The 19,269-nt window shown below is 41.4% G+C and overlaps 1 protein-coding gene across 2 annotated transcripts in view; it reads left to right on the top strand.

Annotated features, from left to right (window-relative positions):
- The window catches only part of KDM4C (lysine demethylase 4C), a 606,931-nt gene that overhangs the window by 137,869 nt on the left and 449,793 nt on the right, over positions 1-19,269 (top strand). Inside the window, exon 7 of one of the 2 annotated variants that reach the window (XM_069764503.1) lies at positions 9,617-10,229. The exons of the other annotated variant lie outside the window; for it this stretch is intronic. Within the exon in view, the coding sequence (XP_069620604.1) occupies positions 9,617-9,747 (131 nt within the window). The 3' untranslated portion in view covers positions 9,748-10,229. Of the gene's footprint in view, positions 1-9,616; positions 10,230-19,269 lie in introns of those variants that run through there. 2 annotated transcript variants of the gene reach the window in all.

Consider the following 19,269-nt stretch of genomic DNA (forward strand, 5'->3'; position numbering starts at 1 on the left):
CCACTGCCAACGATAACACTTTCAAGTTAACAATGATATTTTTCATAGTTGAAACATATAAACAGCATCAAAGGCAATCAAGCATTACTAGCTATATTTAATCATTTATATTAGTATAGAATGTCGTTAGATATAAGAAGTAAGCAGAAGTAGAAAGAATTAAAGAAACGGAAAGAGAAGGAAAGAAAGAAAAGAAAAAGAAAGAAGGAGAAAGAGAAAAAAAAAGGGGGGGGGGGTTTAGGAAAGGAGGGGGAGGGAGGGAGGGGAAAGGAAAGCGGGCGAAGGTAAGAGGGTACACTAGGTATGAGGAATGCGGCACTCCTTCCGGGCTGACCCCAGGCCTCATGTAGTGGAGAGAAGATCATTGAGTCACCAATATTGGCTTTAAGCCACGACGGCTGGCCAGAGGACAGGGGCAACAACCATTACGCGAACGATCCCATATCGGCTCCAGATATGAATTAGGACCTGGACAACCATACGTCCAACTCTGGGGTCTCCCTGAATACAATCCATGAAGCCCAAGTGTTAAAAAATTTCGTCGAATCCCCCATGGATTCACTTATCAATTGTTCCATTCTGTAAATGTTGTTAAGCTCCGCAACAAAATCGGAGCCTGAGGGGTAACGATCCTGCTTCCAGTATCTAGGAATCAAATTCCTGGCAGCCGTGAGAAAATGTCTGAGAAGACTCCTCTTAAAACCAGATATCGACATGTCACACAGAGACAAGAGGGCTAGTTCCACTGTGGGTTGTATTTTGCGAAAGGATAATTTTGTTATGGAGATCAAAAACTAACATCCAGAATTTCTTTATGGGTGGACATTCCCACCAGATATGGACATAAGTCCCTTTTTCTGATGTGCATCTCCAACAAATATCCGGGATCACCGGGAACATAGCATGAACCTGGCAGGGGCATCTATACCACCTCGACAGAACCTTGTAACTCCTCTCCTGTGACACAGCCGACAGCGAAGTCCTAAAGGTGAACAGAAAAATCTTATCTCTTTCCTCCTGGGACAATGAAATCCCCAAGTCACTCTCTCATCTTGAGAAAAACGTTGGGAAGTCATGTGTTGGGGTCTGGCTCTCCTGGAAAAGATTATATAGGAGGGACACCTTACGAGACGGGGGCTCCTCAGCGAGACAAATTTTCTCGAAAGGGGTTAACACCCCCATGGACTTATTAAGTTTAAATGATGTGCCTATGAAGCTCTTTAGCTGTTCGTAAAAGAACCAAGAGCCCTCAGGAGGTTTCCCCCCCTGGTATATTTTGTGTAGGGACTTAATACCTGTCTGATTTATGAAGTCAAATATAATGGGTCTTGAGGCTCTGTTTTTACTCAGGAAATTTTCCCTACGGAGACCTGCGGGGAAGTGAGGATTGTCGTAAATTGGGGTTAGTGGACCCGGGACTGTAGAGGTTATAGTATTTCTGCCACTCTGTCGTACAAGTAGAAGCATGTTCCTAGTCATGAATGGAAGGTTCGACCTCAACCCCCCCCCTCCCGTGTTCCATAGTATCGTCTGAGGATCCCCGCCAACGAGATCACCCTCCAGGCCCACCCATTTCTTGTTGTTACTGCTGTGGTATAAGTCTAAAATGCAAGTACCTAATGAGGCACGACTATATACTAGGAAGTCTGGTAGGCCAATTCTCCCCCTCCTCTTGGACCTGCTTAATACAAAATGTGATATTCTTGATCTAGCATGAGACCAGACCAATCGGATGACCGCTTTCTTGAGTCGCGAGAAGAAGGACACGGGAAGATATAACGGGATTGTCTGGAAATAATATAAAAGGCGAGGCAATAAGTCCATTTTAATTACATTAACTCTACCAAACCAAGACAGTTGAAGTTTATGCCACTTCTCTAAGTCCAGCTCCGCTTTTTGCAACGCCTTTTTAAAGTTTGCATCGTACAAACCAGATGTTTTGGCTGTTATTCTGATCCCCAGATATGGAAGTGAATCGAAGCGCCAACCAAACGGGAAAGAGGCTCGCAGCCCACTTACCACAGGTGGTGGTAGGGATATGTTTAAGGCCATGGATTTGTGGGAATTAATTTTAAAATTGCTTAGGTGACCGAATTTCGAAAATTCTAAAATGATATTGGGTATGCTAGTTATGGGGGAGGTAACATATAAGAGGATATCATCGGCAAAAAGCGTCAACTTGTGTTCCTCTGATCTTAATTTAACTCCTCTTATGGAGGGGTTATTGCGTATGGCGGTGGCCAGATATTCCATTGACAGGATATATAGGAGAGGGGAGAGCGGGCACCCCTGCCTCGTACCATTCCGTATCTCGAATGTGTCTGAAAGGTTGCCATTCACCTTCACCTGGGCGTTAGGGGAGGTATATAAGGCCTTTATTCTATGCATCATATTTTCTCCCAGGCCAATCCCCGCCAGGGCCCGGAACAAAAACTCCCAGTGTACCCTGTCGAAGGCCTTCTCAGCATCGATCGACAGGATACACATGGGATCACCCCCCTCCCGTCCCGCCCTGTCTATCAAAGAGATGGTCCTAATGGTGTTATCACGCGCCTCCCTACCTGGGACAAAACCAACCTGGTCTTGGTTTATCACGTTTGGAAGGAGAGGGCTCAATCTATTTGCAATCATCTTCGCGTAGATTTTAATGTCTAAATTTATAAGAGATATTGGACGATAGTTATTACATAACGAGGGGTCTTTATCTGGTTTTGGTATGACCGTGATATGAGCGGCCAAAGCCTGAGGGGGAAAGGAACCACCCGAGGAGACCGAATTACACACTTCAAGAAAAATCGGGCTCAATAATGAGGAGAATGATTTATAAAAACCGGCTGAGTACCCGTCTGGACCTGGACTTTTCCCTTGTTTCAGGCCTTTGATAGTCTCCAAAACCTCCTCCAGTGTAAACTCCCCCTCTAGGCCCAGAATCTCGTCCTCCGGTAGAAGGGGTATATTGTTTTGCTGTAAATACGTATTAATTTTGTTATGGAGAGCCAGAAAGATTTTTTTTTAAAACAAACGCCTATCTCTTTTCAGCCTCCCCTATGTGGTCGGACATTCAGGACCTCTTACAGGTGGCAGCAATCTTGCCGGTACCCCCTCGAGAAGTAGGCAGGGGACATTACTCGGGCCTCTTTTCCATAAAAATAAAACCCCTCAGACCCTTAAACAGATAACTAGGGTACAAGTTCAAAATGGAATCCATAAGATCCACAATTCCCCTCTTAGGAAAAGAGGTGGTAATGTGCACTTCAGACTTAAAAAGTGCATATTACCACGTGCCAATTTTTTCAGATCACCAAAAGTATCTCAGATTTGCGGTGGAGAAAGGAGGAAGGGTCTACCACTATCAGTTTCGTTGCCTCCCATTTGGTTTGGCAAAACCCCCAGAATTTTCACAAAGCTTGTGGTAGAAGTGGTAGCTTATTTATCGAAACATCACGGTTGTCCCTTATCTCGACGATTTCTTAAGTGGCAGATTCTGTAAGTCCGCTCAGAATCGACTATCAATCAGTGGTCTCCACGCCGCAGAAACTGGAATGGGTCGTGAACTGGTCAAAGTCAGACCTAGTAACCAAGCCAAGAATAAAATTTCTGGGAGTCATCCTAGACTCAAGAGTGAGAGTCTTTTTTACCAGAAGAAAAACTGACCCTTTTTATTAAAAAAAAAAAAAAAAAAAAAAAAATCGATTTGCCAGTTCTCAAGAAGCCGGGTCTCCATCAGGGATGCAATGAAGATCCTCGGGTTAATGACTGCCTGCATCCCCTGCGTGAACTGGAGCCAATTTCATTCTCAGCAATGCTGGCTTCCTGGGACAGAAGACACAGCTCACTGGACAAAGAGTTTCGACTATTCCATCAAGTCAGGAGATCCCTGAATTGGTGGACCATCCCCAGAAATCTTCGGGCCGGGGTTTCATGGATTCAGTCTCCAGAGGTCACAGTAACCACCGACGCAAGTCAGCAAGGATGGGGTGGACACGTCCAGGGAAGATATCAGTGGAGTTCGGAAGACAGTAAGATTTCCTCAAATCACAGAGAACTACACACAGTTTGGAAAGTCCTATCTTTGTTGCAGGATTTACTGAAGAACAAACAGGTAAAGATCCTGTCAGACAACACAACGAAGGTAGCTTTCTTTCGTCATCAGGGCGGTCCATGACATCCAAAATTACAACGTATAGTGGATCCGATCTTCAGATGGGCAGAAAGATCTGACTATCAATCTCAGCGGTACACCTGGAGGGTACAAAGAACCAGACTGCAGACTTCCTAAGCAGGAAAAAGTTGTCAGCAACAGAATGGGAATTGAACAACGAGGTATTCAACGAGCTGTGCCAGCACTGGGGAAGACCGGAGGTGGACCTATTTGCAGTCATACAGAACGCAAAAGTCAGAGCCTTCTATTCTCTGAACCCTCGAGAAAACCCAGCTGGGGTAGATTCCCTTTCACAGTCGTGGAGCAGGGGTCTGTTGTATGCATTCCCACTCCTCTCACTAATTCCAAGGATCCTCAGAAAGATACAGTACAGAGCAAAAGTTTGAACACACCTTCTCATTTAAAGATTTTTCTGTATTTTCAGGACAATGAAAATTGTACATTCACACTGAAGGCATCAAAACTATAAATTAACACATGTGGAATTATATACTTAACAAAAAAGTGTGAAACAACTGAAAATATATCTTATATTCTAGGTTCTTCAAAGTAGCCACCTTTTGCTTTGATGACTGCTTTGCACACTGTTGGCATTCTCTTGATGAGCTTCAAGAGGTAGTCACCGGGAATGGTCTTCCAACAATCTTGAAGGAGTTCTCAGAGATGCTTAGCACTAGTTGGCCCTTTTGCCTTCACTCTGTGGTCCAGCTCACCCCAAACAATCTGAATTGGGTTCAGGTCTGGTGACTGTGGAGGCCAAGTCATCTGGCGTAGCACCCCTTCACTCTCCTTCTTGGTCAAATAGCCCTTACACTGCCTGGAGGTGTGTTTGGGGTCATTGTCCTGTTGAAAAATAAATGATGGTCCAACTAAACGCAAACCGGGTGCAATAGCATGCCGCTGCAAGATGCTGTGGTAGCCATGCTGGTTCAGTATGCCTTCAATTTTGAATATATCCCCAACAGTGTCACCAGCAAAGCACCCCCACACCATCACACCTCCTCCTCCATGCTTCACGGTGGGAGCCAGACATGTAGAGTCCATCTGTTCACCTTTTCTGCGTCGCACAAAGACACGGTGGTTGGAACCAAAGATCTCAAATTTGGCCTCAACAGACCAAAGCACAGATTTCCACTGGTCTAATATCCATTCCTTGTGTTCTTTAGCCCAAACAAGTCTCTTCTGCTTGTTGCCTGTCCTTAGTGGTTTCCTAGCAGTTATATTACCATGAAGGCCTGCTGCACAAAGTCTCCTCTTAACAGTTGTTGTAGAGATGTGTCTGCTGCTAGAACTGTGTGGCATTGACCTGGTCTCTAATCTGAGCTGCTGTTAACCTGCGATTTCTGAGGCTAGTGAGTCGGATAAACTTATCCTCAGAAGCATAGGTGACTCTTGGTCTTCATTTCCTGTGGCGTTCCTCATGTGAGCCAGTTTCTTTGTAGCGCTTGATGGTTTTTGCCGCTGCACTTGGGGACACTTTTCAAAGTTTTCCCAATTTTTCGGACTGACTGACCTTCATTTCTTAAAGTAATGATGGCCACTCGTTTTTCTTTACTTAGCGACTTTTTTTCTTGCCATAATACAAATTCTAACAGTCTCTTCAGTAGGACTATCAGCTGTGTATCCACCAGACTTCTGAACAGCACAACTGATGGTCCCAACCCCATTTATAAGGCAAGAAGTCCCACTTATTAAACCTGACAGGGCACACCTGTGAAGTGAAAACCATTTCCGGTGTCTACTTTTTGAAGCTCATCAAGAGAATGCCAAGAGTGTGCAAAGCAGTCATCAAAGCAAAAGGTGGCTACTTTGAAGAACCTAGAATATAAGACATAATTTCAGTTGTTACACACTTTTTAAGTATATAATTCCACATGTGTTAATTCATAGTTTTGATGCCTTCAGTGTGAATGTACAATTTTCATAGTCATGAAAATACAGAAAAATCTTTAAATGAAGTGTCAACTTTTGGTCTGTACTGTATGAAAAAATTATTGCTCTCAAAATATGGTGATACAAAAATTGTTTTGCAATAAAAACTGTCTTTTAGTGTGTGTGTGTGTGTGACAGCAGCCAAACACAAAAACCCGCTATAAGGTCATTCTCACGTCCTGATATTTCCAGTATTGGAGATGTCAGTGTCTGTGTAATACTTGCACATGTGTGGCATGTATGTGCTGCATCAGTACCACACGGGTGGGCGCCAGGGAAGCGTTACATGGAGCACTGTTCCCCGGCACCGTGTGCTGAACACGGCTCTCATCATTCTCCCCTGCTCTGCCGGTGATCTGCGCGAGCAGGGGAGAATGAGGAGTTACATTTAAGTAATAAAAGACAGCTGATGGGACATTACTCCCATCAGCCTACTCCTTCTGCTGCTAATAAGTGACAGCAGGATTGGCAGACGGGAGTATTCATCTGCCACTCCTGTGCTGTAAATAAATACGGTAATTATATTAAAAAAATAAAATAAAAAAAATGGTGTGGGTTCCTCCTATTTTTGATAATCAGCCGGACAAAACTCACAGCTGTCAGCTTCAGCAAAGTTGGATATCAAGAATAGAGGGGTCCCCACGCCATCTTGGCACCATCGAGGTTGAAAACTGTATATCCCCCAGATATGGATTACGGTGTGGGAAAGAACAACTGACAGGTATGGTTATATTGTTGGGTTTTTATTGCAGGAGATCGAGGGCGTCGCATGGATTAGGCATTGCAGTAAGTATGGTTTAATTAAGAATAATAAAAGGAGTCTGTCATTTTTTTTTTTCCAATAAGACTTTATTCTGGCTGTCTTTATTTACCATATAACTATAGGATTAGTAATGGATAGGTGTCTTATAGACGCTACTCCAATACTGAGCCATGTGCTTGATGTCACCGGTGACATCAACCCCACAACTATTACCCACTTGCCACCGCTACAGGGCAAGTGGGAAGAGCTGGGCAAAGCACTTGAATTGGCACAATTAGATGTGCCTTTTCTGGGCAGCTGCGGGCTGCCATTTTTAGGACGAGGGGGGTGTCAATATCCATGGCCCCTTACCAGCCTAAGGCTACTTTCACACTAGCGTCGGAATCTCCCCGTCGCAATGCGTCGGGGAAAGATTCCGACGCTAGCGTTTAACGCATTGCACAATGGAGGCAGCGGATGCATCTCTCCGGCGCATCCGCTGCCCCATTGGGAGGTGGGGGCGGAGTCCCGGCCGCGCATGCGCTGTCAGAAAAAGCGGTCCGTCAGGAGCAAAAAAAGTTACATGTAGCGTTTTTTGCTCCCGACGGTCCGCAGAAGCACGACGCATCCGTCGCTCGACGGATGCGACGTGTGGCAATCCGTCGCAAATGCGTCGTCAATACAAGTCTATGAGGAAAAAACGCATCCTGCAAGCACTTTTGCAGGATGCGTTTTTTCTGCAAAACGACGCATTGTGACGGATTGCAGAAAACGCTAGTGTGAAAGTAGCCTTAGAATACCAGCCCCCAGCTTTAGCAAGACTGGTTGTCAAAATTGAGGGGAGACCCCCACGACATTTCTTTAAAAAAAATATATATTTATTTAAAAAATATGGCATGGGGACCCCTGTTTTTGATATCCAATTTTGCTGACAGCTGAGGGTTGCAGCCCCCAGTTGTGAGTTTTGTCTGGCTGGTTATCAAAAATAGAGGGGAGCCCACACCATTTTTTTTTGGTAAGTACCGTATTTACAGCGCAGGAGCGGCAGATGAATACTCCCATCTGCCATTCCTGCTGTCACTGTTATTAGAAGCAGCAGGGGTAGGCTGATGGGAGTAATAGTCCCATCAGCCACCACCTGTTGTCTTTTATTACTTAAGTGTAACTCTCATCAGTCTGATTGCCGGCAGAGCAGGCAAGAATGAGGAGAGCCATGTTCAGCACCCGGTGCCGGGGAACAGCGCTTACTGTAATGTTTCATCCCCATCACCGATTCGTGTCACATTCATGTGTGTTATGTATGCGGGACGTTTTATGGCCCATTCAGACATTGAAAAATGGTCATGTCAGCGTTTTTTGCCCATGGACACACAGACCGTGGAAACACACAGACGTGCACAGTCCCATTCACTTGAATAGGCAAATAGCGCTCAGTTTCTCCCGAGTCTCTCTGCATGGTTAAGTAGCACTGTACATCCACATATGGGGTATTGCCACGTTCAGTAGAAATTGTGGGACAAATTTTGTTGCCATTTTTACCCACTTCTTGTGTGAAAATGTAAAATCTTTGACTAAAACAGAATTTTGTGGTAAAAATGTATAGTTATTTTGTCAAATTGTAAAAATTGGCTTGTAATTGTAAAAACTGGCTTGGTCATTAACGTGCAAACCACCCTTGGGGGTAAAGGGGTTAAAGTAAACTTACTGCCCCTGTTATGTAAATGTATGTCTGTCAAAATAAGCTCTCATCTTGCATGTCTCCTCATCGTGATTGCAGTACATTTTAATGGTAGCTATTGAACTTGGAAGATATTTCCTTAATGAAGAGTATTGCTTAATGTTGCTTTTTTTTTAATGTTTTTTCAACTTTTAAGATTTTTTTTTTTTTTGCATATTCACATTACTTTGAAATGTTTTTTTTTCCGTTGCTATGTACGAATCCTATGGATCTCATAGAAAATTAACTTCCCTCCCTTCCGATGACTTGTGTTTAGAAAAGTAAAAATGTAAAAAACCCAGAGGAAATCAAGTATGTGTTAAGGGAGTTAATAAGTAAAGAAAGTCGCACATCTTGCAAATAAGCTTCTTGTCTCGCCACCACACAAATCCTCAGGAATTAGAACCCCCTTGTAGCTAATTATTGTTATTGTTGTTTTTATTATTATTAGCTGGTTTGTAATTGTGCCAGTTTAACGGATTTTCAATCCTGTGTATTGCTGAGAAGTTGTAAGCTATAAATTAGCGCAGCAAATAATTACTTGCAGGTTTAGCCTAGATATTGCACTGTTATTCCTTGCTGATGAAAGTTGCTTTCTGTTTCTGATGGCATTCCTGCAATTTTGCTTCTGAAGATTAAAGTTTTTCCCAAAGACCTACATTCAGGATAGCCAGATATGATACATATTTATAAACGGCCACTACTAGTTAACAATTTTACGATTATAATATGATCTTGTACCGCATGTAACTCATATTTTTTTTTAGTTTTTTTATTCTTAAAGGCTAAGGGATATGCGGAATATTAGCATGCTAAAAAATTTCTGAGAAACGTAGATGGGTTTTACAAGAATTAAATGTTGTGTTTTATTTAATATGCCATTTATGTGTTCCTGTCTGGTTAAGAAATATAATGGCTTGAAATGCCTAAAGACTGAACTCGTTTTTATTTTTCACATTTTTTTTTTTAAATTCATTCCTGTGTCTGTAGGAAATGGACGGGTAAGTATGTAAATTAGAGTGATTTTATTATGCATTGTTTCAAATCAAATCTTTTTGTACAGAATGGAAAAGAATACCACCTGCTGACAAAATTCAGAAGAAAACTGCTGTTAAAAGAGCCCCAGACTCCAAGCAAAATATGCAATGTGATTGCACACTTTGGCTCTTGGAAAACAGCCACCAAAATGCTTAGGGATAACTCTGGTTGAAAAGCAAAATTTAATATACTCTTGTAAGGAATTGATCAAGTCCTGAATGGGTTTCCTGAGCCAGAAGAATTTAACATTGGGGTAGTAAAATCAAAACCTAATGATGAATACATTATGAAGGTCCGCATTTTAATTTTGTGCTCGATTACATTTTTGATTTATTACTACCTACTGAACAATACAGCTCTGTACGTTTTACTACTTTTTATTTTTTTAAGCCGTATAAGTCAATCCTTTACTGGGTTTAATCTCAAGGAGGACATTTTATTTTTGTTATCAATCACATAATTGAAATATTTATTTTTTTTAAATTGAAGGATTGTATCCAAAAGAAACTGTGAGTTACCAGATTGTGTATGCTTGTGTGCAGTATTTGTATATGTGTTTAAGTGTACGTGTAATAAAAAAAAAAAAAAACAACAAAAAAAGTCCAAAAGTTTGGACACACCTCATTTAAAATTTTTCTGTATTTTCATGACTATGAAAATTGTAAATTCACGCTGAAGGCATCAAAACTATGAATTAACACATGTGGAATTATAATATTTAACAAAAAAGTGTGAAACAACTTGAAATATGTCTTATATTCTAGGTTCTTCCAAGTAGCCACCTTTTGCTTTGATGACACACTTTTTTGCTAAGTATATAATTCCACATGTGAATTCATAGTTTTGATGCCTTCAGTGTGAATTTACAATTTTCATAGTCCTGAAAATACAGAAAAATCTTTAAATGAGGTGTGCACAAACTTTTGTTCTGAGAACGTGTGTGTACCCATGTAACGTGTGTACCCGGCGCCTGTGTTCAATTGTAAAAAAAAAAAAAAAATCAGAACATTTACATATTCACATACACAATACATACTCACTGAACACCTAATCCCCGATGCCCATGTCTCCTGCAAACAATGAAAAAAATAATGAACCAACATATACTCACCTTTCCTCCGTAGTCCATTTAATACAATGTCCCACGTTGATCTCACCCAGATGTCGGCGATACACTGACAAGAGGTAGTTGCTCCCGCAGTGAGCTGTCGTGGGAGTTCACCAGAGTTCATCAGCTGATCAGCTCTGGTGCTCTCACTTACAGCATTGTTGGGTGGGAAAGTTCTCACACAGCGGTAGTTCTGTAAGTGAGAGCACCGGAGCTGATGAACTCTGGTGAACTCTCACGACGGCTCAGTGATACACTGAGGGAGTGATTTACCTCCTGTCGGTGTATCGACGGAGGCTGGGTAGAGCAGTCACTTCTCCCAATGTGACTGTTCTACATGTAAGATTGCTGTGGGACACTTTTTTTTATTAAATGGACTTTGTCGGACAGGATAGTATTATATGTTGGTTTATTATTTTATTTTTGTTGCAGGAGACGAGGGCGTCGGGGATTATTAATTCAGAAAGTATTAAGAAAATCAAAGAAAAAACAATATATACATATACCCTAATAATAATAATAATAATAATTTTATTTATATAGCACCAACATATTCCGCAGCGCTTTACAAAGTATACAGGTCATTAAACATTACAGTATAACAATAATCACAGTTCCATATATATATACCAAGAGGAGTGAGGGCCCTGCTCGCAAGCTTACAAACTGAGGAAAAAGGGGAGACATGAGAGGTGGATAATGAAAACAAATAAGTAAAAAAGCAAGTGCATTAAATAATTAACATAGGATAATTAGTAAACACTGTTTTTGATTAAAAAAAAAAAGTTTAAAACTGTTCCACCACGGCAAGGTGTACCCAATTGGAACAGGTGTACCCAATTGGTTTTGTTTCCATGGCCAGTGTGAACATGCTCTTACATTATGCATGTTTTCTAGCCATACTCTGGCTCTTTTTATTTTTTTTTTATTTTTTTTTTTTTTATAAATACGTATGGTAAATTTACAGTAGATTCAATATAGGAGTCTGTGTGATTATTTCAAATTAAGGACTTTATTCTGGAATAAATGGCACTATAAAAAATAAATAATAATTCTGGCCGTGTCTTTATTTACCGTGTAACTATATGGGATTAATAATGGATAATGTCTTGTAGAAGCCTCTCCATTACTGTGCCATGAGCTTGATGTCACCTGGCAAAACAAAGTGACATCAACCCCACAAATATGAAGAGCGACGCTAATCGCCAGAATTGGCGCATATATAATATGGGGTACCGCAGGGGTCAGTATTGGGACCTGTTCTCTTCAACATATTCATTAATGATCTGGTAGAAGGTTTACACAGTAAAATATCGATATTTGCAGATGATACAAAACTATGTAAAGCAGTTAATACAAGAGAAGATAGTATTCTGCTACAGATGGATCTGGATAAGTTGGAAACTTGGGCTGAAAGGTGGCAGATGAGGTTTAACAATGATAAATGTAAGGTTATACACATGGGAAGAAGGAATCAATGTCACCATTACACACTGAATGGGAAACCACTGGGTAAATCTGACAGGGAGAAGGACTTGGGGATCCTAGTTAATGATAAACTTACCTGGAGCAGCCAGTGCCAGGCAGCAGCTGCCAAGGCAAACAGGATCATGGGGTGCATTAAAAGAGGTCTGGATACACATGATGAGAGCATTATACTGCCTCTGTACAAATCCCTAGTTAGACCGCACATGGAGTACTGTGTCCAGTTTTGGGCACCGGTGCTCAGGAAGGATATAATGGAACTAGAGAGAGTACAAAGGAGGGCAACAAAATTAATAAAGGGGATGGGAGAACTACAATACCCAGATAGATTAGCGAAATTAGGATTATTTAGTCTAGAAAAAAGACGACTGAGGGGCGATCTAATAACCATGTATAAGTATATAAGGGGACAATACAAATATCTCGCTGAGGATCTGTTTATACCAAGGAAGGTGACGGGCACAAGGGGGCATTCTTTGCGTCTGGAGGAGAGAAGGTTTTTCCACCAACATAGAAGAGGATTCTTTACTGTTAGGGCAGTGAGAATCTGGAATTGCTTGCCTGAGGAGGTGGTGATGGCGAACTCAGTCGAGGGGTTCAAGAGAGGCCTGGATGTCTTCCTGGAGCAGAACAATATTGTATCATACAATTATTAGGTTCTGTAGAAGGACGTAGATCTGGGTATTTATTATGATGGAATATAGGCTGAACTGGATGGACAAATGTCTTTTTTCGGCCTTACTAACTATGTTACTATGTATGTTACTATAATATGTGCCATTTCTGGGGTGGCTGAGAGCTAATCTTTTTACCCTGGGGGGATGCCAATATCCATGGCCCCTTCCCAGGCTATTAATATCAGCCCGCAGCTGTCTTCCTTGCCTTTGCTGGTTCAATTGTGTAGGGGGACCCGATATCAATTTTTTTCTGGGGTTCCCCTGTAAAATAGCCAGTTAATGCTCAGCAAACAGCTGTGAGCTGATATTAGTAGCCTGAGAACCTTTGGCTATTTGCTCCTCCCAGAATATTAAAATATCCTGTCCTCAGCCGTTGGCTTTCCCTCTGCTGGTTATTAAAAATTTATGTGCAATTACGCAAGTTAATTTTTATTTTTATTTTTTAAAATAAACAGATATTGCATTTCATGCAGATTTCTGACAGTTGCTTTTTTGTTACATCATATGTAGGTTAATTATGTTAATGCTCCTACATAGGTGTGTTTTGTGTGTGTGTGTGTGTCGTTATTTAATACTAGCTGAAGAGCTCAGCATTGCCCAGGCATAGTAACGAACTGTGGTTAGTTATAACAAATTATAATAATTATCTTCCATCCCATAGTCCTGTGCCCATATACCATACCCATCATACACATCCTCCGATCCATAGTCCCATGCCCATATACCCGTCATGCGCATCCTCCATCCCATATTACTGTGCCCATATACCCATCATGCACATCCTCCATCCCATAGTCCCGTGCCCATATACCCATCCCACATCCTCCATCCCATAGTGCCGAGCCCATATACCCATCATACACATCCGGGTCATTCCATATCAAGAGATCCAAATATGAATATTTTTTTTACCTTACGTCTTTAATTTTTTTTATTTTTTGTTTTTATGAAGTACAACTTAAGTTAATTACAAATTAAAAGTTTAGAATTTTTTTCTTCATCAGTTAATTTTTTACAGATTTTTAAAGTTTTGAAAAAGCGCGGATTTTGGCCTGGTATGGCTTTACATTTTTTATCATATCTCGGGCTAGAATTAAGATATAGAGGTGGGAGAGGCATCATTTTTCTCAGAACGGTACCAGCTTTCATTTGATATGTCACAAGACTATGTTTCTTTATATTTTGTTTTGGAGAAATCAAATTAAAAATTTTGATGCGCAATTCTGAAAAAAACGTATGTTTTAAAATTGTGAAAACATGTATGTGTGTTACTCGTGTCCTTGTTTATATTTGTACAGGGACTCAACTTGGATCTATCAAATTTGTATTTTTTTTTTTTTTAAGCCTTGAATCATCTGATTTTATGTTTGTGTGAGTTTCTTCCTTTTTTCTTCTCAAATTACAACTTATTGCATTCAACATTTATATGTAACAATAAAGAAACACAAAAAAACAATCCCGAAGTGCCAGAATAAATCCATCTTAATCATCATAACAACTTGCTCAGCATTTCAACCTGAATTCTTTGAACAAGCCAAAAGATAAAAGGTGATCACATCCTCCAGTGTGGTTTTCTAAATACAGTCTGATCCTAATTACGGTATATGTTAAAAACCAGATTAAAAGAACCAATATTTCTACCACTTATTTATACATGTAACAATTCATCACTAAACATGTCATTTCTGAAGTGTTTAAGAAGAATAGTCCAGTAGTTAAATCCTCTTTCTATAAAATTATATGAACTAATCAAACAATGAATGTTAGGTTTTTACACTGGCCTGTTATCATCAATGTGTTACTTTTAGTGGGTGAAATGTCATCTTGTCCATAAGGGCTCACTAGCAATGGCCGTTTCCTTCTGTGTCAGAGTATGGATGGCCTGTCATGGTGCTCGGCTCCACCTGAGTTATATCTGATTTTTGTAACTTTTACAATGTCTGATTTTCTTGGATACACAAAGGACGGCGCTGGACCAGAAGCTGCAGAAAAGTCACTTCTACGTCTTCATTTTCACAATCTTTGGAGAGTCCAGTAGCCGCCAGCGCCGATCATATTCACAGGTCACATAGCCAGTTGTGTCATCCATTGCCGATCTTGTGCCGCCTTCTACCACTTCATGGTCGTCTCTGTCTTTATTTCCACTACATGGGATGACAGTCCGGTATTGCCGAGTCCCTGTGATGGGTTCTGCTTCCCGTAACCGATGTTATAACAAACTCTCCTCCTCTTCGTAGTCCTGGTTCGTACAATACATGAACTGGATGCTAAGAATATGTTTCTCCCTCCATTTGAGGAGTTGCCTGGGTGATAAGATTTGGTGTGAATACGGTCTGTGGAGGCCCGAGCTGCCGGCCTGTCATCTGCTCTGCATTCACCGTCTACCCCTGGTCATTCTCAGCCCTAACAAAGCTTCTCCTCTGCCCTCTCCTGCTTCTAAGCTGTAACATAATAAATAATACAGTAATATCTAACAATCATGGATTATTTGGTAAATCTAGACCCCACACTGTTAGACCATAGGCTGAGCAGATCTGAAATCAAGATTTTTGAACTGACACTGTAATAGTTTTATTTTTTAAAATATGATCCCATCACGATCCCAGCTTGTATTTTGGTACAGATGTGGATAGGAGCATAGCAGGCACATGTGCAGTTTTTGAAATTTTTAAATTAAACGTTTTTTTTCGGAAATGCGTTTTAAAGTTTTGCGCTTGCGGTCGCATAGGTAAAATATTATCAAAGATACTCTTGTGACATATCTGGTGAAAGCCTGTACAGTCCTGAGTAGAATGGGGTTTATTTTGTTTCTTTATCTCTTTTCTAGCCTGAGTTATGGGGAGAAATGTAAAGGCAGGCAACACCGAAATTTGCAGTTTTTCCGAGCTTTGAAAATCAATAAAAAATAAAAAAAAATCTAGAATTTTTTCTTGTTCACATTTTGCATTCTCTGACACACTGTTACCAAATAACAAAATCTCAAAAGAATTAAACATATAGTGGTAAAAATCATTGGTTCACTTGACATGGAATGACCCATCCTCCATTTCATAGCCCCATGCCCATATACCCATCCTCCATCCCATAGTCCAGTGCCCATATAACCATCACACATCCTCCATCCTATAGTTCCGTGCCCATATACCCATTATGACATCATCATCACCATGGCGACCATTCTGACATAATTGTCGCCATGGCAACCTATTATGACATTGTCGCCATGACAACCTTTATGATATCATTGTCGCCATGGCAACCATTATGACGTTGACACACTCACTCGTAAGTGTAAATCTGCAATGTGCGCACATAGCCTAAGAAAGAGGGAAAAAATTGAACTGTTTATTACTATAGTATATCACACTACATGCTTTCTTTGCCAAGTGAAAATGCATCTATTAAGACTTTGCCCCTTTTTTCTAAGCAGATGAAAGCTTAAAGCATTTGGGTTTCACTGACTCTTGTTGTAAAAATGATCTCTAACATAAATCTGACCGCCTCTTGTAAATAGAAATTTCAGACTGCACATCTATATTCCTCCACAGTTCTCCAGTGCTAAATTAACTTACCACCAGTCACCACATTTGTTCAGTCCTTGATTACAAATCCATACGACAAAGGCAAATTAAATAGACTCTTCTTTCTTCATTGATTTTAATTTAAAATTTAATTCTTTTAATGCAGCATAAATCTTGGGACTGACGAGTTTGACAGTCTTTAACTCTCAAAGTATTTGAGCAGAAAACAAGTGAAATGGCTTTTGTTTATTATTTATTTTTGTTCTACACGTTGTTTCGGCTTCATATAACTAATTGACCTTTGTGTAATCATTTCCTTTTTTGAACATCAGATACCATTAGAGCTTAGTTGTCTTTTGATATGTGTACCAAACTTCTTGCTCAGAATAAATGTTAGTATATTTCACTTAGGCCAGGTTTACACTTGCGTTTCAGTGCACAGCGTCGGCCTGTGTAAGATCCGCATGCGTCTTGCTTACCTATCTTAACATTGTGTACGCAGGGACATGCGTTCGCATCAGTTTGCCTGCGTATGCATACCCGTGTGTCATTTCGGGGTTTCCGGCGAACACAACATGTTGCGTCAATCATGCGGATGGGTGCTTCAAAACAACGCATTACTGTCTATGGGAACGCATTGGAACGCAAGGACATGCGTACGCTTGCTTCAGACTGCGCATGTCCAGGAACAGATTGAGACATGCCCTCCTGGAAATATCGAACGCATAAACGCATACGCAGGCAAAAAATCATACAAACGCAAGCACATGCAGCATTTTTTTTGCATCATGCGTAAGCTGATGTGGATAAACGCAGCGTGAAAATGCGTTTTGGCATGCGTTTGTGCATGCAGATGATATGCTGCGCACAGATACGCTAATGTGTACTTAGCCTTAGGCTAAGTGCATACGTTGCAGAATTGCCGCGAAAATTTCCGCGGCAATTCTGCGCCTCCTGCCGCGGGTATATCGCATGCGGAATTGGCATGCATATTCCTGCAGAAAACTAGCGTTTTGCAAGCATAATTAGCTTGCAGAATGCTAGCGTTTTCCAAGCGAACAGTGTTTGACAACTGTGACCAACTTTTTACTACTGATGCTGCCTATGCCGCATCAATAGTAAAAGATAGAATGTTAAAAATACTAAAAATATAAAATGGTTATACTCACCTGCCGCAAACAGCCGATCTCCTCAGCGGCTTCCGTTCCTATAGATGGTGTGTGTGCAGGGCCTTTGATGACGTCATCGCAGGTCCTTCACACGCCATCTACAGGAACGGAAGCGGCCGCGTGCAGCGCTGAGGGGCAGGAAGACTTCGGGGGCCATCGAAGGTGAGTATATCACAATTTTTTTTTATTTTAATTCTTTATTTTTTTTAACAATTATATGGTGCCCAGTCCGTGGAGGAGTCTCCTCTCCTCCACCCTGGGTACCAACCGCACATGATCTGCTTACTTCCCGCATGGTGGGCATAGCCCCATGCGGGAAGTAAGCAGATCAATGCATTCCTAGGTGTGCGGAATCCTCGCGATTCCGCAAATTTAATGAACATGCTGCGTTTTTTTCTGGAATGCGAATCCGCTCAGGAAAAAAATGCAGCATGTGCACAAAAAATGCGGATTGCATTCTATTAAATAGGATGCTTAGTGTGAGCGGTTTTTTTTCGCGGTTTTATAGCGTTTTTATAGCGAAAAATCTGCTACGTGTGCACGCAGCCTTATACAGCGCCCTTAATTCCACAGCACTTAGATATCATCATCACTGTCTCCATTGGTTGGGTCTCTCAATCTAAATTCCATATCACTGTGTGTTTGTGGTATAGAAGGTAGCTGGAATGCCAGGAGGAAAACCACATAAACACGAGGAGAACATAGAAACTACCGGTACTTGCAGATGTTGTACTTGGTGGAATTTGAACTTGGGACCCCGGCACTGCAAGGCTACAGTGCTGCCCCTATTGATTGGCTTATCCTATTCCAAACTAAAGTCAACCAAACCCTTCAGATGGAAGCTGTCCTAACCTATTCTTTTTGTCTATGTATATTCGTTTTTCGAGACAGATAACTTTATATTCATGTAATAAAATGCTGTGGAATTTTCTTCTGGGTTATCAGATAGAAATCCACAGTAGCAGCGAAGTTTCTGAGATTGAAAAGATTTCATCCCAAAACCTGTGGAATTTTTCATGTCCAAATATTTCTCATGCTGCACTCATTAAATTGTCCTTATAAATGTGAGAAAGGAAATAATTTAAAAAGGATTATACAACCATGAATAGAATGTCGGAGTAAGTGTCATCTCCTCCTGGGAAACTTGGACACAGAAGGTCACAGCGGGTAATTAATCGCAGGTCCTCTTTAGAAATGGTGTGATTTGAGTCCTATTTTAACCCTTTTCTGCCATCCGACATATTATTCCGTCCATGTGACCTGGGCCTGTCTGACAATGGACGGAATAGTACGTCACGGCCTTTAATGCGACACTGCGACTGAAGTCACGGTGATCACATTAAAATTCCGGCGCCATCTTTCCTGTGGGAAGATGCTGTCGGCATCCTGGGGGTGTCTCCGTCCACCCGCACTCACGATCGATGTGATTGGCTGTTCAATTCTGAACAGCCTTTTGCAGCTTCTCATTGTTTCAGGCAATCAGATTGCCTGAAACAGTGATGTCCCAGCCTAGGATCGAGTACCGATGTACTCGATACTAGGCTGGTGCCTGGCAACGCAAGGCATCATCGAAAAATGCTCAGATTGGCGCAATCGACTATCACATCGATCGCACCAATCGCAGGGCACAGTCATGGTGTTACTGCGTTATGCCCTGCCGTTGACCTGCCTAGGATCAGTGCTGTAAGAGCTTGGTGCTTGTCAGCTCGTTCCTGCTG

The sequence above is a fragment of the Ranitomeya imitator genome, chromosome 1 (assembly GCF_032444005.1).
Source record: "Ranitomeya imitator isolate aRanImi1 chromosome 1, aRanImi1.pri, whole genome shotgun sequence".
In the NCBI taxonomy this organism is placed as follows: Eukaryota; Metazoa; Chordata; class Amphibia; order Anura; family Dendrobatidae; genus Ranitomeya; species Ranitomeya imitator.